Source organism: Vipera ursinii, assembly GCF_947247035.1.
Source record: "Vipera ursinii genome assembly, chromosome: 2".
NCBI classification, from domain to species: domain Eukaryota; kingdom Metazoa; phylum Chordata; class Lepidosauria; order Squamata; family Viperidae; genus Vipera; species Vipera ursinii.
This window is the reverse complement of record NC_139513.1, coordinates 81,396,518-81,422,133: the sequence shown is the minus strand read 5'-3', so window position 1 is coordinate 81,422,133 and position 25,616 is coordinate 81,396,518. Positions and strand designations below refer to the sequence as shown.

The 25,616-nt window shown below is 40.6% G+C and overlaps 1 protein-coding gene across 1 annotated transcript; it reads left to right on the top strand.

Moving 5' to 3' along the window:
• Positions 1-356: 356 nt before the first annotated feature.
• MYOZ3 (myozenin 3) lies at positions 357-22,877 on the top strand. The gene is made up of 7 exons (XM_083351452.1): positions 357-539; positions 10,352-10,444; positions 12,373-12,527; positions 13,208-13,276; positions 15,215-15,365; positions 17,723-17,900; positions 22,429-22,877. The coding sequence occupies exons 2-7, from the start codon at positions 10,360-10,362 to the stop codon at positions 22,598-22,600; spliced, it is 810 nt and encodes a 269-aa protein (XP_083207578.1). The 5' UTR covers positions 357-539; positions 10,352-10,359; the 3' UTR covers positions 22,601-22,877.
• Positions 22,878-25,616: the final 2,739 nt, after the last annotated feature.

Genomic DNA, 25,616 nt, shown 5'->3' with positions numbered 1-25,616 from the left:
AGCATTTGAGGGTAGGAATGGAATGGTGTTCATTTTGGACTTGTTAGAGAGCCGAGTAGACAAAATCTTGCCTGTAGCTTTTCATAGTGTTGAGAGAAACATGGTGATTTCTTAATACTTTCTGCACCTCCCACTTTACTGCGAAAGCTATAGAACCTCTGGGCAGGTGAAACCTAGGTGGCACTAGTTGTATAAAAGGACAGATGGTTATCCCCTCCATGCTTCACTTGGCCTCAGCACTTGCTGCTATTTGAGTTCCCAAAAGTTCTGCTCTGGGATGGACACACCCCCTTTCTCAGCCAGAAATAAATGTCTGATGTAACATGGATTAGAAGCTTGGTATCCCAGCTGGACAAGATCAAAAAAGGCACAAGAGCAAGACTTGCAACAGCTGGAAAGCATTGACTTGGAAAATTTCTTGGGTGAGAAAAAGGATTGAGAAAACTCACACGGGGCTCTAATCCTCACCTGGGAAGCACTCGGTCTGTCAAGACTTCACAACAGAGGCTCTACGGTGGCCTGAATCAGAGCCTGAGCAGGTAGGGAGAACTCTTGTATCTTGCTTTGCAAGGCATTTACTTGTGGTGCGGCTGCTATGAGAAAACCGTGGAAGATTATGCCAGTCATTTGGATAACCAGTTTTATTTAGTACACGTATTATTGAGGATTAAACAACCCAACAGGTGTGTCTCTCAGAGGGAATGGAGAAAGTCTTATAGAGGTTAAGAGTAGATCTTTAACAATTTAAGGAATTTCAACAGCCAGTGCTGGGAACAAGACTGGATTTATCACAGTACATGAATGTGAAGGCCGATCCTACAGATGTATTACGTTTGCTTTTCCATGCCAAGGGTTGACCCTTTGTGTGCAGAATTGTCCTCTGGCAAAACTTTGATCTGAGTCTGGGAATGTCAAATTGCCTGGCTCTAAGAATGTAAGACTCAGCATTAGAAAAGGGCTGCTAGGAGATGACCTGGAACATAGATGCAGGAGCAGGTAAGATTGAGAAATTGTGCCTGCGGGCACACCCTGATAGAAAGCCCATTGATAAACACCTATAATGTCCAAAAGAGCAGATGAGTATATCTTAGGATTCCCTAAGTTCATCTAAAACTGATGGTTTCTCACTCAGTTTCCTAAAGAAAGTAGAAACAAAACTCAGCTCAGTTTTGTCTGCAGTTCTGTCTATTTTCCCAGAAGAGTTCCTCCCAGGTAGTATACATATGGTTGAAGTTCTTAACCTTCTTTTCTGACTCCAGAACTAAATTATTTCAGTTGCTGTTGGAAGAATATTGCACGCCCCCCCCCCTCCACACACACACACACACCAGAGCAGCAGAAGGGGAAGTATCTGCTCTTGAACCAAGCTGATCATCATTTGAAACCATGAAGTACATTCTTCGCTTCGCTCAGAAATATTTGCTTAGGCAACTAAAGACTAATACATTTTCTAGTTTCTTAACTTTCCTGCAGGTACACCCGTACAGGTTTTTGTGGCAATGAGACACATGTAGACTGACCAAAACCTTGCCCAGTTATGCACTATTTTATTTCCATAAAAATATACCAGACATTTAGCTCTTAATTAATGATAAAAAAACCTGGCTTCATTAATCCAAGCAAGAAATGTGTGGCTTGAATCAGAACATGCCAGTGACACTATACCCTCAAAATTAGGGATCTTGCGAGAAAAAAATATTCTCCCAAGCAACCAATAGATCTATTTTTTATTTGTTTAAAATGGGATCGTAGATTTAGATAGATATGAGGCAAATTCAAGAACTTTTGTTCCTTACTTTCTACTGGAAAATGGTTCAAATATTCATATAAAAGTTAAATATTTATTCATATATAAAATTTAGAAACCACCCATCTGATAATAATATGGGATAAACAAAGAAGAAGAATGGAATAAGTGGAGAAAAAGAATTTTTGTGTATGTGTGGATTCAAGAGATAATAAATAAACAGTTCTGCACAACGAAGAATGCTAATTCTTCCTAAATTTTGACACACAGGTTAATGAGCATAGGTGGCATAAATTCAGGCTCAAAAACCTACACATAGAAATAAGGGCAAGAGATTTTTGTCTGTCATTCTATAAGACCAAGAATAGGCACCCATGAGTGATATTTTAGATTAGGCTGATGACATGTTTGAAAGTGATAGTAGCTGAAGTTAGTAAATAGATAAAAAGCCCTTCATTCCTTGAAAAATCAACTTTTCTCAAGTTCAGTTACAGGAATTGTTGATTATCTTAATCTCCCGATTTTGGAGTTTTTGTGACTTTAGGATTAAACCTGCCTGCTTCTTCTAACCCTGTGAGTTCATCCTTTCTGAAATTGTTGCCTACATCCTTCACAGTCTAAGGTCAGGAGTGTATCTCCAGTATTCTCAGGTCACCAGCTAAATATAGTGCTGGAAGATTTAAGGAAGGCTTTTGTGGGCAGAAAAAGACATGGAGTCCCATATGAAGCCTTTTGCTGAGAGATGTAACTCTTTCTGACAGAACTGCCCCATTCGAAAAGCTTAACCTTCAGCTTATGATTTGACAAGTATCTTTGTTTACAGCTGAAGGCTCTCACCACATGTTCTGTTCTTATCTAAGGAAGAACCTATGGATGTGAAGCAGTGATTACTGGATGTTCATTACAGTTCTGGAAGGAAGAGGTTATTCTATAGCAACTTACTATCGATCAGTGGATAACAATAAGTCCACATCACTCTTTTTCCCTCTGGCTAATACTAATAGCTCAGCTGACTTCAAAACATTCCGTTCTCACAAAGACAATTTTGGATTTGCCAAATTACAGATGAAATATCCATGATTCAGAACTTTTGTTTTAAATTCAGAAGAATTTAAATGCCGGTCTTCTCTGACCTTAGGAGAAAATCTGGCCAGTTCAGCCACAAGTTTCAAAGGCTCTGACCATTCCATGGGTGGGATTAAGCTGGTATTTGTGTGCCTTGTGACAGGATGGCTTTTCTTCACATTTTCTTCAGTGAGCTTTGCAGAATGGATTTTCATTGGCTTTAGAACCTGGAGTTTTCCTATACGTTTGCTTGCACCTGATGTTTCATGCTATTAGGGTTTTTTTTTTCTTTAATAAAGAGCTGCCAGCCTTAATTGTCCTGAAGACTTTGGGCAGAATGGAAAAAAGAGAGAGAGAAAACAATACAATTTTCCTCAGGAATTCTACATATTCTCTGTGTGCAAAACCTGCTTTTATTAAGTTGTTCTAACTGGCAATTAAGATGTAACTGAAATAAGTGAAGAAATGTTAATTAACGTCTTTGCCTTATGTTACTATCTTGGCTGAGCATCAGAAGGGGGTGTTAGTTAATGAATTATACTCTATATTGAAAATCCAGAGTAGGAAGCAGATTTTTCTGATAAGATTTAATCAGTAAATGTAATGAAATATTTTGCATATTATTTCACCACAATGCTTCATCTGTAATTCAGATAATGATACCGGAGCCTTGCCATTACTTGCAGTTAAGGAACCCTCCATATACATATTGAACTGAAAAGTCAAAGAAAGCTGAAGGCTTCTGAAATAAGTCAATTTATTTTAAAGAAAATATATTTAGAATGGGAAAAGTGATTAAAACAGAGGCCCCCAACCTTTTGGGCACCAGGGCCCAGTTCCGTGGAGAAAGGTTTTTCCACGGACCAGAGGGGGTGTGGTTTTGTGTGCTGCCTGCATCACACATAAGTGAATGGGGCTTCACTTATTTCAGGGGTGTCAAACTCAATTTCATTGAGGGCCACATCAGCATTGCGGTTGCCCTCAGGGGGCCGGGTGGGTATGGCCAGGGTGGGCGTGGCCTACTGGGTGGGCATGGCTAGAGTGCGTATGGCCTACTGGGTGGGCGTGGCCAGCTCTACATCGTTCGCATCAAGGGTGCCTATGGGGGCCCGGGCAGGAGTGGGACAGATCTGAGGGTCTCTGGCAGAAGGAGGGTCTCTGGGCCAGGGCCAAGCCAGTGGGGGCCGTTCCCTCACTGTTTCCAGGATGGCTTCGCGGGCCACATGAAACCACTTCGCGGGCCGAATCTGGCCCCCGGGCCTTGTGTTTGAAATGTCTGACTTATTTGCACGCCCCAGTTGCTGGCATGCCACGGACTGGTGCTGGTCCACAGACTAGGGGTTGGGGAACCCTGGATTAAAATATACAATTATTCCTTTTTACGTAGATATTTTATGGGATTACAGCCAGTTTGGGGCAGTGGGAAAGGCACCAAACTAGAAGACTGTAAGTTTGAATCCCACTTAGGCATGATTTGGGACTAGTTACTCAGTCCTAGGAAGAAGGTGAAGGCGAATCACTTCCAAAAGCCTGCCAAGAAAACTACATGGATTTGTCGAGGTAATCATTAGCAGTCAAGATTGACTCAATGGCACCAAAACAAGTAAAAGCCCAACCATACTGGATAAAGACCTATGTCTTTTCAGTGTCTCTCAACATTTCATTCCTGATTCCTCTGTTACTAAATCCACTGTAAGAGTATTCTGAAGCTGGACAATCATTAGCATATCTAACAACTTATTTCAACCTGGCTTCTCTGATATTTCCCTTGCAACACATCACCAGTAAAGATGGCTGCCCTTTTTCAGGTTCTTTCAGATGACTATCCTTGCCACCTGCTAATTCTTCTGATTGCTTTTCAGACTGAAGTTCTGATACTTTATGAATGCTTCAGGAAATAGATACGTTATGGGCATGGACATACTGTTCACCATAAACTATGGCATTATCCCACAAAAGGAAAGAAACTCACGGAGTTGCAAATAAGGAGTCCTATGTTCATCCCTGGAAACTCTGAAGCACCACTGTGTGCCTTTGAATCTGCATAGATCTAATGCCTTTGTAGGGACGAGGTGGCTCAGTGGGTTAGGACGCTGAGCTTGTCGATCAGAAGGTCGGCAGTTTGGTGGGTCGAATCCCGAGTGCTGTGTAACAGAGTGAGCGCCTGTTACTCATCCCAGCTTCTGCCAACCTAGCAGTTCAAAAGCACGTAAAAATGCAAGTAGAAAAATAGGGACCACTCCGGTGGGAAGGTAACAGCGTTCTGTGCGCCTTTGGCATCTAGTCATGCTGGCCACATGACCACGGAGACGTCCTCGGACAAGCGCTGGCTCTTCGGCTTTGAAACAGAGATGAGCACTGGCCCCTAGAGTTGGAAACGACTAGCACACATGTGCGGGGGAACCTTTACCTTTACTTTTTTAATGCCTTTGTGTGTATAGAGCTCATGGAGAAACAACAGGCAATTGGCATTTGCCTTTTCTGTAGAATAGTTGTGCAATGAGAACTATTATCCAAACACCCAAGACAGGACAAGACAGGACAGGACAGGACAGGACAGGACAGGATTACTTTATTGTGTATTATATCATATGTGTAATTTAAAAAGAGATTAAATCGCTGGCATCTTTTTTTCCTTGTATTTTCCTTGTATTTCCTCAGAGCTGGAGGTGACATTTGCAAAAACCTATGATTTTTCATGGATTCTTTAAGTCTTGTGGATTTTGAGAACCTGAAGAGGGTTCTTGACACCTCAATCTTGCCACTTGTGGGTTGAAAACTGTCCCTCCTGGCAGCCAAGGTGAAGTGAGGGCCCCACCACGTTAGACCATTTCTGCCTACTGTCAAACCTTCCCTTCTTGGAGAAGATTTCATAGAAGGTTATGGGGTTTCAGCTACTAAAGAGCTTGGAAACAGCTGGTTCCCTTGATTTAAGGTTCAGAAAGCATGGGATGAAAATAATAGTTGCTCTAGTAGATGACATCTATTGTATTAAAAAATATTGAAAACTGTATTGTTCCAGAAGACCCTGGGTGGTTTAATGTTGTCTTCCTTGGCTCATTCTTAATTGTGTGGTTTTTCTTTTATGTTATGTGTGATAAATTTATTGAAGAGGATTATAATTGTTTAGAGTTTTTAAAATTCTTACCGTGGATAATTTAAGGTTGTAATGCTGATGTTATTTTAGACTTACTTTGGATGTTTGTTTTAGTGTTGTTATGTTTGTTATACCATGAATCTTTTAATCCTGCTATAAGCCATCATGACAGAGTTGGTGGCATATCAGCTTAAAATCAATCAACAATCAATCAATCAATCAACCCAGGCCTGCTGCAGGCCTCAGTAATCTCTCCCACACAGTTGAACCTTTACATGAGGTAACTGAGAGAGGTCATTCATCAGTTTGCAGCTGACATTTGCCCAGCAACCATATGGTGGTTCTATGGATACTCTGCTATTTTTGGTGTACTCTGTTTGTAACAGCAGGTCTTCAATTTGCAAGTCGTCTTGGATTTGCAATTCCACTTCGATCAGAAGGTGGAAACAGTGACCAAAACTGTGGTCAGTTTTGTTAGTGCACAGATACAGCTTTTTGGGGAGTGGAAGTTACTCTAAAGCAGTTACAAGTCCTCATCACTTATATCTAGGGCTACCGTTTGAAGATCACCCAGTTACTGAAATGGATGCAAAATGCAGACTCTCAGGGGTTAAAGATGCTGAGCTTGTCAGCATCTGGAAAGCTGACATCCTGGGTTTGAGACTGGAATGCTGCATGTACAATAGGGTGAGCTGCTATTACTTGTCCCAGTTCCTGCCCACTTAGCAGTTCGAAAGCATGCAAATGTGAGTAGATTAATAGGTACCGCTTCAGTGGAAAAGTAATAGTGTTTCATGCATCTTTGGAGTATAGCCATAAGACTGTGGGAAATGTCTTTGGACAATGCTGGCTCCCTCGGCCAAGAAACAGAGATAAGCACCACGCCCTAGAGTTGGACATGGCTGCATAGAGAAACCTTTACCTTTATCTGCAACACTCTATATGCCAATGGGTACACACAAGTTCACCAATATTGGATCCATTTTGCTACTTCTGCAGTGGCTTTGAGTAGAGTCCAAATATAACTCAATGTATCAGTCTAAAACTATAAAGGCCATCTCCTCCAATTTGACTCTGGCTGATCTAGCTGTTCTACTTAAGAGGCTGCTGTGCTACCCTCAATTTGGGAGATGGAGGTAAAGACCTAAAAGCAATGTTGTTCTTTAGCTTATGATTGTAAGCTGCCCAGAGTTATCCTGTGGTAAGATGGCAAATAAATAAATAAATAAATAAATAAATAAATAAATAAATAAATAAATAAATAAGAAAGAAAGAAAGAAAGAAAGAAAGAAAGAAAGAAAGAAAGAAAGAAAGAAAGAAAGCTGTATGAATCTGTGAAATAAGCTTCCCCCAAAACTGTCTCCCCAAATCATTTTTTCTGACAAGCTATTTCAGACTAATATCTATTCTTTTCTGATCAGCTGTGTTGTTGTTAGCTGCGTAGTCATGTCCGACCCATCGCGACCCTATGGACAACATTCCTCCAGGCCTTCCTGTCCTCTACCATCTTCTGGAGTCCATTTAAGCTCACGCCTACTGCTTCAGTGACTCCATCCAGCCACCTCATTCTCTGTCGTCCCCTTCTTCTCTTGCCCTCAACCTTTCCCAGCATTAGGCTCTTCTCCAGTGAGTCCTTCCTTCTCATTAGGTGGCCAAAGTATTTGAGTTTTAGCTTCAGGATCTGGCCTTTGAAAGAGCAGTCAGGGTTGTTCTCCTCTAGGACTAACCAGTTTGATCACCTTGCAGTCCAAGGGACTCGCAGGAGTCTTCTCCAGCACCATAGTTCAAAGGCTTCAATTCTTTGGTGCTCAGCCTTTCTTATGGTCCAACTTTCACAGCCATACATTGCAACTGGGAAGACCACAGCCTTGACTATATGCACTTTTGTTGGCAGGGTGATGTCTCTGCTTTTCAGTGTGCTGTCTAGATTTGCCATGGCTTTCCTCCCCAGAAGCAAGCGTCTTTTAATTTCTTGGCTGCAGTCCCTGTCTGCAGTGATCTTGGAGCCCAGGAAAATAAAATCTGTCACTACCTCCATTTCTTCCCCATCTATTTGCCAGGAATTGAGAGGGCCAGATACCATGATCTTGGTTTTTTTAATGTTTAGCTTCAAGTTGCTGTAGATATAAAAAGTAAATCAGGAGAAGTGTCTTTGTACGGGACCTCTGCCTTTCCATGTTTGTTGAAAATCTTTTTCTTTTTCTTTCTCTCCACTTCTCTTAACATTTCCTTTCTCTCCAATCTCTATTTTGCTGCTTCCATTACTATAAGGGTGGGGTGGAAATCCCCCTCCTTCCCTTTCAGAGGTATTTTGCTTCTTGGGGATCTTTTCTGGGAAATTAAATGTAAAATAGAAAAGAGAAGATCGAATTCCTTACCCAGTTTCAAGCATGCTGTTCACAGTTGTGCTGGTTAGTGCTTTTGGACTTCAGTTGCTAGTAGCTTGGGCTGGTCGATGCAATACGGCCAGCCTTTCTCCTGTTGGGTTAGAAGGCTTTCCCCAAGTCAAATGGAATGGCTGCAGCTGTTCCAGAATCGCTGGAGCACCCTTCTTTCTTTGTTGCCTCTCCGGGACAACTTAGACCCATTTAGGGTCCCCTGGCAGGGCGAAATTAACTGTGGGCATGTGAAGAATCTGCACGCTTGTGACTGGTTGCTACCGCACAAAACCAGAAGTCCCTCAGTGCTTATTGATCTTATTTGATTTGCAAACTGCCTAGAGAAGGGTGTTGTGATTCTGTGCCAGTCTGTGATCCCGGCAGCTGAGTCTGGGGAATCAGAGGAGGAGGAGGTGGGGCCTGGGGAGCCATCAGAGTCAGAGAAGACTCTGATGAGTTACAAGACTTACATAGTGAGGAAGAACCTGGACCCTCCACTCGTGGTCAAGATGAAAGCCAGCTGTGCTGGGAGGATGAGTCAGACTCGGAGGCAGCATAGCTGGAAGATCTTAGAGATGCATGTAACAGGTCACATAAGTAAATCAGAGGGAGGCAATGGGTCAACTCCAGGGGAGAAGGAGAAAGCAGTGAGAAGCCACACCTTGGGGCTGTGTAACAAAAATGGAATGTGTGGGTGGGGCTGGTTGCTGGAGGCAATCGTTTGCAAAGTACTTCTGTGTCAAGAGATGATGGTCTGTTTATTTTACCAGTGAGTTATTTCCTGTTTTGGCTCGTGCTCCATTTTGTTTGTGGACAAGGTCTGTAACTCAAATAAAAAAGGGTTTATTTTTCCAGTCTACTGTTACAAGAAGGGTTGCCTTGTGAAGTAACAAAGGCATACGTAGGCTGGGACAGAACAGTGGGTTCTTATGGTAATATCAAAATCGTGGGGAAAATTAAAAAAGAATGCCTCTATTTTGTCTCCCTGTTGGCATAACAGCTACGGTAATTCCACAGCCCTGGCAACAGGCTGCTGCCATAGGAGTATCCCAGAGGCTGGAAGACAAGGAAAGCCATTTCATTTAAGACCTTCCTTGGAATGCAAGGCAGTATTATGCTGCTACTTCTCTCTTAACAGTCTCAGCTTGAGATAGAGTGTCTTTATTGGTGAATATGGTGCTATTGACACAAGAACAATCCGGGATCTATCACAATTGTAACAATCCAGTTGTTTGTATTATATCATGAGCAGCAGGCTCATCTTGCTCCCATGCCTCTCCATTTGAAATTTGAAAATGTCAATTGCCAAAATCCATCACTTTTTTATTATTATTGCTCAGCTTTCCAAAGGTTCTGTACCTGGATTCCAACTCTGTTTTTCATTTGACAATGATATTCTCATTTATAAACTTTAAAAAATGTGGTTTGCATGGCATTATAGTAAAATGTGCCTATGACTGGCTGGCTAATTGCAGTAAAAGAATCCACTCTAATGGTTCTGTATCAGGCTGGGTAGCGGTAGACAGAGATTTGTCTTTTGCCCAGTATTATTCAGCATTTGGATTTATTAGCTGAATAATGGAGTTGATGGACTACTTATCAAATGTGCGGATGACACAGAGTTGAGAGGTATGATGATCGAATGAGATTGCTATCTGTTTGGGGCAGGTTGAAGAACAGGTTGAGAAGTAGATGTCTTTCAATAAGGAGAAATGTAAAGTATTATCTTGAAGGAGAAAAGAAATGTAGCTCATTTTCCAAGATGGTTTAGAAACATGACATTGGCAGTGATCACTGAGAGCAGCTAGCAGGACTAATTAAATTCTGAGCTGTATTAGGTCAAACAGTGTACCAAAGACATGCAAAATCCTTATTTCCATATAGGTACTATTTGTGTCTTTTCCCAGTAGAATTAGTTTACTGGCAAGCTTTATTTATTTATCAGATTTCTATACCTATTTGTATTTCTACTTTTGCTGGCAAGCTTTAGCACTGGAAACAAATGCAGGCAACAGATAAGTAGCTGGGTGTGCAAAGACTGACTAAATCTTGCTTTTCTTGCAGCTGAAAATATGTTTCCCCTTCCACGCTTGAACCTCAAAAGGGAGCAGTATGAACCAATTCAAGCCATTGTGAGAGAGATTCACGGAGAAGAGGGTAAAGTGACTTTGACTGCCATAATTTTCTAGATCAGACATGTCAAACACAAGGCCCGGGGGCCAGATCCGGACCGTAAAGTGGTTTCATGTGGCCCGCGAAGCCATCCTGGAAACAGTGAGGGAACGGCCCCCACTGCCTTGGCCCTGGCCCAGAGACCCTCCTTCTGCCAGAGACACTCAGATCTGTCCCACTCCTGCCCAGGCCCCCATAGGTACCCTTGATGCGAACAATGTAGAGCTGGCCACGCCCACCCAGTAGGCCATACACACTTTAGCCACGCCCACCCAGTAGGCCACGCCCACCCAGGCCACACCCACCCAGCCCCCTGAGGGCAACCGCAATGCTAATGCGGCCCTCAATGAAATTGAGTTTGACATCCCTGTTCTAGATCATTCCTAGATAACAGGCTTCCCTGGCGTTTTAGATCGCTGCAGGCCCTTAGAAAGCCAAAGATGTGAAGGACACAGACGAAAGTGTGAAGGTTTCAGATCCTAACACAGAACGGAAGAAGCAGGCCTCTTGAGAAAAAACCTGCTTATGAGTATACTCTACTCAGAAGAATGTGTTGTGAAATTCAGGCAATTGCAAAGTAATGCCCATCTTCAATAGATCCAAGGATGGCCTAATTGCAGATGTTCAGAGATGCCCTTGTAAAAGGCAGTTCGTAAGAGAGATTTGTACTCACCAGTGACAAACATTTAGGGAGAGTCTTCCTTTGCTTGTCATGGTTCTGCCTTAGCCAACATATATTTGGTTGAGATAAATTTGTCCACACTAGAGTGTGCCTGCAAAGCCATTTCTGCCCATAATATGTCCTTCTCTGTCAACAAGTGGAGTATCAGCCAGATATACAGGAAAATGTATATCCGATACCAGTCAGCCTTCACAGGTAGTCCTTAACTCATGACCGCAATTGAGCCCAACATTTCTGTTGCTAAATGAAACGTTTGTTAAATGAGTTTTGCCCCATTTTATGACCTTTCTTGCCACAATTGTTAAGTGAATCACTGCCGTGTTTAAATAACGAACACGGTTGTTAAGTGAATCTGACTTCCCCACTGACTTTGCTGGTCAGAAGGTCGCAAAAGGGCATCATATGACACACACACCCAGGACACTGCAACCGTCATAAATGTGAATCAGTTACAAAGCATCCAAATTTTAATCATCTGACCATGGGGATGCTGCAATTGTGTGAAAAAGGTCATAATTCACTTTTTTTCAGTGCCATTTGAACACGCACTAAATGAATTGTTTTAAGTCGAAGACTACCTGTATTGTGCAAAGCCTATTGCTAGGATCCTTCTAGGGAACAAACTTCCAGTGAACAGTGTGCAGAGAATTATGCTGAATGTCTCTTGTTGCAAAAACTTCCATCCCTAGTTATAGTAGGGCTAATTCCTATACACACTGTAACCTAGTAAGCATTCTTGATTACAGTCATTTTGATTAAATATGCAGAGAATGGCAAAGGGTGAAACAAATGCATCCATATTAGAAAAGAAGAAATAGGGGTGTCATGATAGCAGTATTCCAGTGTTTGAAGAGCTGCCACAAAGAAGAGGGGGTCAAACTATTCTCCAAAGCATCAGTTGGAAACTGATCAAAGAGAGAATCAATCTGGAATTAAGGAGGAACTTCCTAATAGATAGGACAATTAACCGGTGGAACAGCCTGCCTTCAGAAATCGTGGGTGCTCCATCACTGGAGGCTTTTAAGAAGAGACTGGATAGTCACTTACTGTGATGGTATAGGTTCTCTCGCTTGAGCAGGGGGCTGGACTAGAAGACCTTTAAGGTTCTATTCTATTCTACTCTATTCTATTCTATTCTATTCTATTCTATTCTATTCTATTCTATTCTATTCTATTCTATTCTATTCTATTCTATTCTATTCTGAATATATATATAACTTTGTGTCTTCAGCTCCAGAGTTAGACTTGGGAAAGAAGGTTAGCACTCCTCAAGATCTGATGATGGAGGAATTGTCCCTGTCCGTAAACAGGGGATCGAGACTGTATCAGCAAAGGCAGAAGAGAGTGCAGCGTTTTGTGCTGGAGAATCCTACAGGCCACAGAGTTGTAAGTCATATTAGAATACTAGGAAAAAATCTTATCGAGATGTCAGTCGGGAACAAAACAGGAAGTGGCAAAGCAGGTGTCAAAGCTGATCAAATCAACATTTATTTCCACTTCTGATGGTGTAATTTAATCATAATTGTTAAGTTTCTAAGCACAAAAGCCTGCATCTTCCCCATCTTGAAGCAGCTGGGGTACACTTGTAGGTGGCACACCAATGCAAGCCATAGTCATTGCTTGGCTTGAAGCATATGTCTCGGGGTTAGGTTTAATTACTTGATAGATTACTAGGTTAGAGTAAATCAAATTAGCTAGGAGTAGAAACTCCTTGAGAATCTCTTCTGACATAAAGAACTGTAATTAACCTTAAATTACTAGCTACTGATTAATTATCTATCCATCTACTGTATCCATCTGCATACAGATAATATGCATGGAAGAAATTATTCCATCTCAAATATAGTTTACTAAACTAATGACAGCTTAATGTTATGAGAATGCCCATAGACCTCTGCAGAGCTTAGATGTCTGCATTATACATTCTACTAGTTTGCAAGTTTCAATATATTTAATTGACAAGCTTTTATTCAGATTATTAGCAAACCCATGTATGCTTTCTGGTTTCAGGTCTTCTCTCTGGTTCTTCCTGTTCAAATATGATATTCTTTGCTCTCTCTTTCTAGGCCTCAAGCACGACAAGTGGAGGTTCACACCCAGAATACAATGGAGTGGAACCAACCAAAGGATGGAAGGTATGCTTAGTTACTTGATCAGAATCTGGGATCGTGTCATATGGGTGGCCTGGAGTTTAGTGGCTTAGAGTTTCGCTCTGCGGTAGTGCTCTTTTTGCATGGGTGCCATTTTTTGTTAAAACTAATGAGTTTGAATCTTCTTTCCAAGTTAATATTTCAGTATTAATGGAAATAAGGTAATCATGTGTAAGTGTATCCATTAGAACAAGGTTGACTCAGCCTTCCATCCTTCTGAGGTAGGTAAAATGAGGACCCAGATTGTTGGGGGCAATTAAGCTGACTTTGTAATAATGCTGCTGGGGGGGGGGCGAAAGCCCTAATAAGCAGGCATATACATAGAATGAAGGCTGTTGCTAAGCACATTGGTTTGTGCTTAAATTGTAAGCCGCCCTGAGTCTTCGGAGAAGGGCGGGATATAAATGGGATTAAAAAAAAAAGAACATACCTGAAGCAAAATCCAATTTCACACCAGAGTATACTTGCCTACACAGCCTAACACTTCCAGCCTTTCCCCAGATTTGTTCTGATGCATTAGCAAAAGGAACTAATTGACTATTTTCCTATCATCCCTTTTCCGAATTTCCTTTCTTTTAGTCTACATAAAAATAAATGTAAAGTGCTAAATTTAGTACTACCAAGGTGAAAATTCTGCTGAACTCAACAACTAATTGAAATTAGTTTGTAGCTTTCTTCTAACAGAGTCAAACCTCCTAGGCCAGGGGTGTCAAACTGCCTGCCCACCGGCCAGTTGCATCATACAGAGTCCACGCCCACCCCAGCTCCAGCAATGCAAAAAAAGTCACGATGTGTTGCAAGATGTCACGTGACGCAGCGAGTTTCACACCCTTGTCCTAGGCTATACTGTACATAATGATCATTTCCTTTTCCCATGGAATCCTGGCAACTGTGATGACAGGGCTTTCTAAGGCTAAGCTGATCACTGGGGGTGGGGTGAGGATGGTGGCTGCAAAAAAACAAGGTGCCACATGATTCCTCTTGCTATTGTTAGGTTTAGTAAGGAGTTTTGGCAATTTCCCTTTTTAATAAACTGATATATTTCAGGGCTTTTGTGGCAGTTGTCACAAAATAGCAGGACCCTTTGATTTCACCGACTGTAGTCAGAAATGGCTTGAAGAGACATCAAAAAGGGCTTCAGGTTGTCCACTTCTGTAAGGTGGAATGATTACCAGACTACAGTGCCCCAGAAGACTCTTTGAAAGAAGCTATTATGGTATTACCTGACCTACTTCATAGATGAATCTCCTCTATTGCAAATGCTATCAATAGACAGTCCTCTATTTTTAGGCATCCCCCATTGATAGTAATTCATGTTAGTTCGAAAATTTGTAAGCACTTGGACAGCATTCTCAACAGGCATTCAAGTCATATGCTCATGTATGGTGTGATACATTAAATGTTTAAGTTACAGTAATTACAGTATGTCTGTATTTGCATCTGTCTATATACTTGAGCATATGCACATTTTATGCAAATTGGTGTCTTTTTTTATCATACTTTTTGCTGTTTTGGAAATGTGCAAATGATCACTTCAGAAACCATGATAGCAAAAGGTTGCAATATGAATATATCTTTAGCCTTTAACAATATTGTTTCCCTAGCAGGACGTATGTGAAATTAGTCTTGTTGTTGTTGTTGTTATTTGCAAATCAAGGCAAATCTGGACAATGGGAAGAGAATAATACACTGAATATTAACTGCAGATATTTTGGGGAAAATGTTTGTGTATAATGGCAATGGATGAAATTATCTTTCCACATAGGGGGGAATGGTCTAAAAGCAGTTACTTATCACATTGCCTGAAAAAATATTTTCTCTTGCCTACACTTTTCCACTGCTTCTAGACAATCTAGTTCTAACTGGGTATTTTGACTAATAGAAAATATTTGCTGCTAATGCTTACTCTCCTTTGTCTGCTAGTCTGCTCACTCCACAGAGGGCAAAGAGAACTATCAGAATGACACACATCACATGGCGGCTTCCGGAAAGAGAGCGCCTCCCCAAGTACCACAAAAAACAGGCAAAGCCTTGAGGATGAGCAAAGCCCTTAACCCCAGTGCAATTGCTCCAGGTAAGAAGCTCTTTGCTACTCCAAGCCATCCCTAGCATCAAGGAAAAGAAAGCTTGCTGGATTTGACTCATAGACTTCTCAGACTGTGGAAATACCCACACATTGCATTTGCTAACTTAGCATACTTAGACATTGATTGTTTCTGTATGAAACCAAGTTGGAAAATGCTACACTATTCCATCATAAACTTAAAAATAAAAGGATAAATTGTGAGTAGCAGTAGTGGAGGAGGGGGGCATAAGTGTCCAAATAATCGTGATAGGGCTCACATGAAGTGTATTTTTATATAATATTTTATTAGTTTTCTAATTTTACAATTAAACATTTAAAAAGCAATGTGGTGGCTGGGTAGTCAATAATTCAATAACATACATAAATCTTTAGCACAAATCTCAAGTTACAACGTCAAATATTTCATCTCTTTTCCCCTTAATATCTACTATCTCATATTGAGCTAATATAGTTCTTATTGTTATCAACTAAGTAAAACCATCTTTGTTATCAATAGTTTTTAGCTTATACATATCTTAATTGTGTTTGCATTCAATCCTTATATACAATCAATGTCCTGTTATTGCTTTTTTCTCAGGCTTTAATTTCCCCTCAATATTCAAGTTAACGTTTGATATATTATAATTTCCAAGCTTTAGGTGACCAGTTTCCCTTATCTCAACTTCTACATTTTTCCTTTTTATAACAAAATCTAAAATTCTAAATACACATCTTGTCTATTTGCATATAATCTTATTCTAGTTTATAAAGGTTATCTATTTTTCACCATATTAAACCAAAAGTCTATTAATTTTATTATTCGTCTTACCTATTCAATTATAATGTTACTTTAGTTTCTAAAAATTATCTATTTTCCACCATATTCAACCCACTAATCAATAGTATAAAATCTCCTCTACTAGATCAAAACCCTAGTTTCTTTCAGCCTTACTCTGGCTTTTTTCCTTTGCCAACTAACCTTCCATGTCAATACTTTTGAATCCTCAAACAGTTCTCCCTCTATTATTATATGTATTATCTGAAATAAGAAAGACCATTTAATTACAGTTTTTTTGGAAGGACTAGCCCAATTATATTCATTTAATCTCCTCCCTATTACTCCAATTTCCCACATGAAGTATATTATCTTTACCTTATTGTTCATACTGATCATAGTACCATCATGGGGAGGTCTGTATTATTTACATTATGAGCTACTGTTTATTAGCAGCAAAGAGTGACTTACTTAAATGTGATCAGCCAGGAAAGGCAACTGATGGAACACCATCCTTTTCTTAACAGTAGATAATTTAATGGGGAGTATAAACAGTTGCCTGTGCTGAAAAACATCAAGACAAATTGGATAGTTGTTCATTTCCTTAACACTTTCATTTGATGCAGTTCTTCTTGTTGTTGAATAAGTAGGAAGCAGGTTGATTTTGATGGAGAGAGAGATCCAATAATATCCTTTTTATTTATTTTATATATACATATACATATATATACATGCACACATAAACATATATCAATATTAAAACAGGAACATCTCAGGAGAAAGAAGTAAGAAAACATGTTTCTCTTTCTCCCAATAAGGGCTACTGTAAACACCCCTAAAGTCCCCTTCATTTTTCCTTATCATTTGTTCTTAAACGTCTCCATGATTATTGTCCTTTCATAGAATTTCTTTGCATGATGAAGGGATACATTTCCAGCATTTTATCTCAACAATACTGAAGTACATCCCTCATCATCCTCATAGTCCTGTCATGATTCATCTCCAGTATAATCTGGGAACATTTTTAAAATCAAAATGGAGCAGAGGATTGTCCATCCATAGTTGACACATCATGATTGCATTCAGTTAAAATAATCCAAACACTACATCCCTTGGAGTACATATGGAAAACATAGATTAGGAAATTGAAAAGCAACTTTTTTTTAATAAAATCAAGCCTCATCTTTAATTGTAAAGAAGCCAAGATTTATTCTCCTTCTGATACATTTACCCACTGGAGACAATGAATGAAGGGCAGAAGTGCAACAGGAATGACAGCCATTGACTACCTTTTGGTAGCAGTTGAGGGTGGACTCATAAATACATACTGTAGTGCCAAAGTACTCAAGAAACTGCAAACTGCAACAATTGACATTGATAAAAAGGCTGAAGGAGCATGAAACTGAAGAGGCATTCTAGAAGCAGGACATGTTGCTGATGAAGATTTCCTACAACTTGGAACCAACAAAACCTATTTTTCTCTATCACATGCACTAGCTTCTTCCAGAAATAACCAATCTGAAACCTATCATTGAAGTTTTGGTGTCACATTACTTAAAACAGTTGTTTTATTGGACAATCCTTATTGCAGGCTATTCTGGACCACTTAAAGAAGTTCCACCAGAGAAATTTAACCGAACCGCAATCCCCAAAGGTTATCAGTCTCCCTGGAGGGAATTCTTCTGCAATGCTGATTACCGGGTAGATGTAAAAAACCATTTGCCTGAGCCAAGAAAAGTGAATAATTTGGACCTTAGGAATTTCAATAGGTAAGAAGGTTTGTTCTGTTTCTTTTGCATTTTTTGTGTGTGCATAAACTCTATCGATGATAATCAGTTTGTTTTCCCCTTTCCTATAAGATGTGATGTGCATATTTTCAAATATTAGCTCTTTAAAGAATGGTAGAAAATATATAGGGACGCAGTGGCTCAGTGGGTTAGGATGCTGAGCTTGTTGATCAGAAGGTCGGCAGTTTGGCAGGTCGAATCCCGAGTGCTGCATAGCAGAGTAAGCGCCTGTTACTCATCCCAGCTTCTGCCAACCTAGCAGTTTGAAAGCATTTAAAACTGCAAGTAGATAAATAGGGACCACTATGGTGGGAAGGTAACAGCGTTCCGTGCGCCTTTGGCGTCTAGTCATGCCGGCCACATGACCATGGAGACGTCCTCGGACAAGCGCTGGCTCTTCGGCTTTGAAACGGAGATGAGCACCAGCCCCTAGTGTCGGAAACGACCAGCACGCATGTGCGGGGAAACCTTTACCTTTACCTTTTTTAGAAAATATATATCCTTCCAGAAGCTGCTTACTTGCATGCTTCATTATGGACTACACTGGTTAAGGCTGCTATGTGTATATAGTTCATCAACATCTTAACTTTGTAGTTGCTGGATTTTACAAGAGCAGATTCTTTGTTTTTCTGAGAGTCTGCTCAGCACAGAAGCCAGAGCATTTAACACTCTGACTCATCAAGAGTACTTTATGGCCAGTGAGCCTTGCAGGAAGAGGAGTTTCTAGGAACATTAATGACCTGGACTGATAGTCCAGTTTGGTACCATGGAAGATCACACTGAACACCAAAGGTGAAATTTTGAAATATGGAATAAACCCAGGAATATACATGAAACTATTGTGCTATCCTACACTAATCCTTTCTAAAGTTAATGCAAAATTACCCAGATGTATTGTAAATAACACATATTTTGGAAACTCCATCTGGGCTATTATGCTATGATTTCTAAGAGGCCATCATCCTGGCTTCTAAATCTGAATCAGAGAAGAACACCCCAAAATGTATGGAACCATAATTTTAAAACAATGGTGATTACTTGATGGCATAGTCTTCTTTATCTGTAACTATTCTGACTCTGACTGTTGTTTAATGATGTATCCCCTTGCTGAGACTCCTGTGCCTGGCCTGTATAAGCGGATATTATCAATGTTAACAGCCTTTGCCAGATAGCAGAACTCATGAAATTACCTTTTAATCATCTAGAAGGACCTTTATTTGCATGCAGAGATTATTACAGCAGACAAGGTGTGGTAGATGATGAAATGGATGGTATTTCAAGGTCAAAAGACAGTAATGGTCGTACCATGAGACTGCATGTAGAGACCACTGCATGTGAGATGGTGGCAGGAAGTGATAGAACATTCAGGGTTAAGAAGAAAGAGGAAGTACGTCACAAATGGGAGGGGTTGGCTGAACAAATTAACATAAATGTTGTAGTTTCCAAAACAACCACATGGTGGCAGCACAATATGCACTGCATAATACTTTATGGCTGATGTAACAGCACAGTAACACAGGGATATAGTTAAATTAAATTTCTCCAGGGACCACATGAGAAATGGGATTCCAAAGGAGACTATTTGTAGCTCAGGGCTGAAATGAGGGGTCCTTGGTGCTCTCTGAGCTTGCTTGTTTTCTTGCTGACATTTCATTACCCTAACTAGGTAACATCGTAAGTGCTAGTAAGGAGTGCTGTTTGCTGACAGTTTATATTCTGGTGTCTTGTCTATCTAGGTGGGTGGGGGCGGTCTTAGGAATTCTTTGGTTGGGCTGTTTACTAATGGCTCTTTGGCAGTTTCTTGATTGGGGTATTGCTTGCTTGATTGTTAGTCTGAAGTTGACCTTGGAGTTAATCTATGCTGATCTGAGTGCTGATTACTGGTGGAGAGATACTGGAGTCTTTTCCCGCTTTTGGGCTGGTTGATTGTCTCTTTCACATAGTCTATAGATGTTGTTAATGTCTATGTGTGTATTGATGGCTGATTTGTCAGAGTGCCAGGCTTCTAGAAATTCCCTGGCATTTTTGGATTTGGCCTGGTCTAAGATTGTCACACTTTCCCAGTTGAAACTATGGTTAAATCTGTCTATATGTTGTGATATTAAAGAATTTTCATTATGCCTTTTGACTGCCACTTGGTGTTCGTGGATGCATTCTGCTGATCTTCTGCCTGTTTGTCCTACATAGTGGTTGTTGCAGTCCTTACATTTTATGCTGTAGATACCTCCTGCCCAAACACACTGCAGCAACCCAGAATAGCAGAAAAAGGAAATGGAGCATCTATACAACACATTCCAACAAAATCGATACCCACACAACTTCATCAAAAAGTCCCTGACCACTCAACCCAATACAGCACAACCACCCTAAAAAGGATTACACTCCCATACACCAAGAATATCTCAGAAACTGTGAATAGACTACTACAACCACATGGAATCAGTGACCCCATGAAAAAAAAACAGGAGTCATCTACGATATACTGCTTAAGAACTGCAACAACCACTATGTAAGACAAACAGGCAGAAGACTGGCACAACGCAACCATAACACCAAGTCAAAAGGCATGATGAAAATTCTTTAATTTCACAACATATAGACATATTTAACCATAGTTTCAACTAGGAAAATGCAACAATCCTAGACCAGGCCAAATCCAAAAATGCCAGGGAATTTCTAGAAGCCTGGCACTCTGACAAATCAGCCATCAATAGACATATAGACATTAACAACATCTTTAGACTATGAAAAAGAGACAATCAACCAGGCTGTTGTGTAGTGGGTTCTGGAGAGCAGGAAGGACGCTGAAAGGAAGTGACTGTATTGGGGAATAGGGGCTACCTGCACTCCTTATATACCTGGCCAGTACCTGGCCAGGTACATAACCAACCAATCGGATTGAACCTCTGTTTCCCGCCAAAACTGCTTCCCGCCAAAACAGTTACAGTTCAACACCTCCTGGTGGTGACTCTTATGCAAGTGCTTTAGTTGTTTCTAAAAGCCTAATACATAACACAGGCCCAAAGAGAAAAAGACTCCATCACTTCTCCACCAGGAATCAGCACTCAGATCAGCATAGATTAGCTCCAAGGTCAACTTCAGACCAACAATCAAGCAAGCAATGCCCCAATCAAAGAGCCATTAGTAAACAGCCCAATGAACAGCCCAGCCATTAGTAAACCACCCCCACCCACAGACAGGCAAGACTCCAGAATATAAACTGACAGCAAACAGCACTCCTTAGTAGCACTGAAGATATTACCTAGTTAGGGTAATGAAACATCTGCAAGAAAACAAGCAAGCTCAGAAAGCACCAAGGACCCCTCGGAAATACAACTGTTGTGGAGAGCCACTGCTGTTGTCGCTCCACCTGTCCTGAGGACCTCCTGCCTTCTCCTACTAAGGCTGCTTTCCTCAACACTGCAGGTGGAACAGGGACAGCCAAAGGGTCAGATATAACCCAAGGGCCATAAAATGCCCAGGTCTGCTCTACTATATTCTCTCTTAGCATTCAGATACACCCACCCACCTGTACAACACGTAAAAACAAAAACAATTCACAGATTTCAAAGAGAGGAAAAATAAGCTCCGAGTCTCCAAAGAGTGAGAAGATGCCAAAAGCAGCAGGCTTCCAATACTAGGCATTGGTAATATAAAACAGAAAGGGCTTAAATGGCTTCAGCCTTTATATTTCTTAGACATTTTACAGCAACTGTTTCATTTGTTGGAAACAAATCTTCTGTCCAATTTCACCAATTTGAGAAGTTGGCAACCTACATAATCCATGATTTTCTGTGCAGTTTAGGATAACCAATTTCTGAGCTCTCAGATTCCCCCGAGTAGCAAAAATGACATCAGGAAGCAAAAGATGCCTGAAATAGTATTTACGCAACTCAGAATTGAAAATACTCCCTTGTTCATCCGTATAATATACACTGTGTTATTTCACTACAGAATTAAATAACTGTTTTGCTGGATGAGGTCAAAATAAGATTTTGACAATAGACTCATTATTCTGGGATGACTGTTGGTCAAGAACAATGCGTCATTTGTTTTGTGATCATTGTACAAGCATACATGCATAAACCCACACACCACACACCAGTGTACTTTGCAGAAAACACAATGGCTGTAATACAGTATATACACAAATGGTTCAAAAGCAATGTGTTTGCATTTCACACCAAAGTAGTTCATTTGCTTATCTGCGAAACTGATAAGAAGCTCTCTGAACAAATCTGGCATTTGAAATTAGGAAACTCAAATGGAACATACCTGTGATCAGTTTTGTAGCCCTAATACAAACACAGTGCAATGAAACTTGCTTGGCCAGAACATTTTAACTATTGACTAGCAAACCATGAGGAACTTGTAAATTGTGGCTTAATTCACTAATGGCTAGCTGCATTTGACACGTGCAGATTGTGTCGTATCAGCAGCAAATATTTTCCCCACTTATGTTTGAATGCTTTGTTTGCCACCAGTCTTGAACTTCTCATCCTCCTTATAGGACTCCTACACCATTTGGTGGGCCGTTACTGAATGATGCGTTCCCTGGGTTTGATGTAGTTGTGCCTCCTATAGATGCCATGAATGATGTGATGCTACTTTCAAACAGACCCAGCTTCAACAGAACACCTCAAGGATGGATACAGGTTATGCCTGAATCAGAGGATCTGTAGAGACTGCCTCGTAGTTGTATCTCTTATCCCAAGATCAATACCTGCTTGACGCCCAGTTATTAACAAATAATTGCCAGAAGAGAAATTTTTAACATAAAACAGACAAATCTCACACCATGAAAGTAAAAGTAGCAGCTTTGGCTTATTGTTTATTGTTAAATGCTCCTGCCTGGTGACATTTTGACTACAAGCTGTAACAAATCATGTACTTCACAGTAGGATGATTGCTTAAAACAGGGGTCTTCTAATTTGGCCCTTTTATGACTCGTGGACTTCAACTCCCAGAATTCCTCAGCCAGTGTGCCTAGCTGAGGAATTCTGGGAGTTGAAGTCCATGAGTCATAAAAGGGCCAAGTTTGAAGACCCCCTAGCTTAAAACATTGAAACAAGGAGTGAAAGGAATTATTAAATCCAAACAGCAAAAACCCCCATTTTTTAAAAAAATGAACATATATCTAGGGATAAGAGAAGATATAGTAATGTAAAAGTGTACAAGGCATATAAAGCCTCTCTCTGATTGTGTTTATCTGTCCTATCAGATCCAGCAGAAGAGGCAAGCTACAGGCCCCTATTCGCATGCCGTCTGGAAAGATCCAGGAACAGAGCTTTTCTCTCTAAACATTCCCTGAGAGATTAGATTTGCCCCAACATTGGTGGCCTTTCGTACAGCTTTCATGTCCTGGTTATTCCATCAGGCATAAGGATTGGAATATATGACAGATCCTGTAGAATGGTTCTAATGATAGCAAAAGATTTTTGTTTAAACCTTGCTGCGGTTTACAGATTTATTGAGGTGTTGTTTTTATTTTGTGATCTGCTGATTGCCACTCAGATCCATTTCATTAGATGGGTAGCCATCTAAACTGAAATTAAATTTGAAATAAAATAAAGCAGGTTAAAATGAACTGAATTTCATGTTGTTGATATTTTGAAAGAAATGATAGGTCAGATGTGGATTTATGGTTACATCTAGTTTATCTCTAATTAAATACCCAGAATTTTTTGAGAGTGATCAAAGCAAGATGTTGTAAGAGTTGCTAGAAAATTTTTTTTTAAAAAAAAATCACATCTATTACAACTCTGTTTTTCTGATGTTGGAAGCTGTTTTCAGAAGTTTGTTTTCAATAACCCTAGGTAAAGATACAAGTCCAGTTTTTGACAAAAGATTACTAGACGTTTTCTAGAAGAAGACAGAGAATGTGGGTCACAGTAAGAGATTATATCAATATCATTGTTAAATGAAATTCATATTCCTATTAGCTCTTGCAGGTTACATTGCCCCCACTTATTTTTGTGAAGTTATATTTATTAAAAAGTATTAGGAAATCCATCATTAAAAATATTGAGAAAAGTTAATGAGATACTGCAATATAATATCCAGAAACTAACTAAAAATTATGGGGAAAGGGGGAGATTTTTTTAAATAACAGCTTTATCAATGATTGTCTTTGCAGGATCCTGATAAGTAGTTTGGATTTTGACCAGTTTGTGCTCCTGTATTCTTTCTATATGCCTATGCGGAGACTATTAAGTATATTGACAAAGCTGTAGATGTCTACTTGCCAGATCTTGGAACCAAAGAGTTTGTGCAAAACAATAGAAAGCCTCATTCTATTATCTATCTTTATTAATACACTTTCCTTCATGTTTGAATTTATTCAGCTGTATTAAAGAATTAGATTACATAATTTATGGACTTTCTATTGTGTCCTCCCTCTTTTCCCCCTCCCATAATACAAATGTGCTCTGAGGATATCCCAAACTTCAAAGCAAATTTGAACTATATGCAAAGGGGCCATTAAGATTGGCTCCACTGGCACTTTGGCAATGAAATATCAGAAACACAGAGGTTCTTACTAATCATCGTTAACATTTTTTTGGTTTGTTTTCAGTAAACAATTGTCCACTTTTTAGCCTGGTTAAGTATATATCATGTTTATATATTAGCGAAATAAAGTGATCTATTTTAAATGCATTTTGCTTTGAGTTTTTTGTTTCGGTCAAGCAACGTTATTTTTCCAAAGAAGAGAAATTATTCATGATATGAAGGTAAAACTAATAAAAAGACATCTCATCCTCATCATTAATGGCAAACTTCAAAGGCTATTTTAGCACACCAATCACTATATTGTGGCTACAATTTTTAGACAGCTATGGTCACAATAATTTGCTAAAAATTTTACTTACCACAATCTTGCGAAGGTTGTTGAGAGTGTGGTGGCGCAGCAGCTCCCTCTGTTCCTGGAGGAAGCTGATTATCTAGACCCGTACCAATCGGGCTTCAGGCCCGGGTACAGCACGGAGACGGCATTGGTCGCGCTAATGAATGAACTCTGGCGGGCTCGGGACAGAGGTTGCTCCTCTGTCCTAGTCCTATTAGACCTCTCAGCGGCTTTTGATACCATCGACCATGGTATCTTACTGCGGCGTCTTCGGGGGTTGGGAGTGGGAGGCACCGTTTTACGGTGGTTCTCCTCCTACCTCCTGGGACGTTCGCAGTCGGTGTTGGCAGGAGGGCAGAGGTCAGCCTCGAGGCCTCTTGTTTGTGGAGTTCCTCAGGGGTCGGTCCTCTCGCCTCTCCTGTTCAACATCTATATGAAGCCACTGGGTGAGATCATTTGTGGTTTTGGGGTTGGGTATCATCAATATGCTGATGATACCCAGCTTTTTATCTCCACCCCAAACCACCCCAGTGATGCCCTCTCCGTGATGTCCCATTGCCTGGAGGCGGTCCGGGTCTGGATGGGGAGGAACAGGCTTCGGCTCAACCCTGACAAGACTGAGTGGCTGTGTGTGCCGGCGTCTCGGGAAATTCAGAATATTCCACCGTTAATTATGGGGGGTGAGATATTACCCCCCGTAGATAGGGTTCGTAACTTGGGTGTCCTCCTAGATTCACAGCTCTCCTTGGATGATCATATAAGAGCTGTGACTAGGGGGGCCTTCGCTCAGGTTCGCCTGGTGCGTCAGTTGCAGCCCTATCTAGACCGGGATGCCTTGCGCACAGTCACTCATG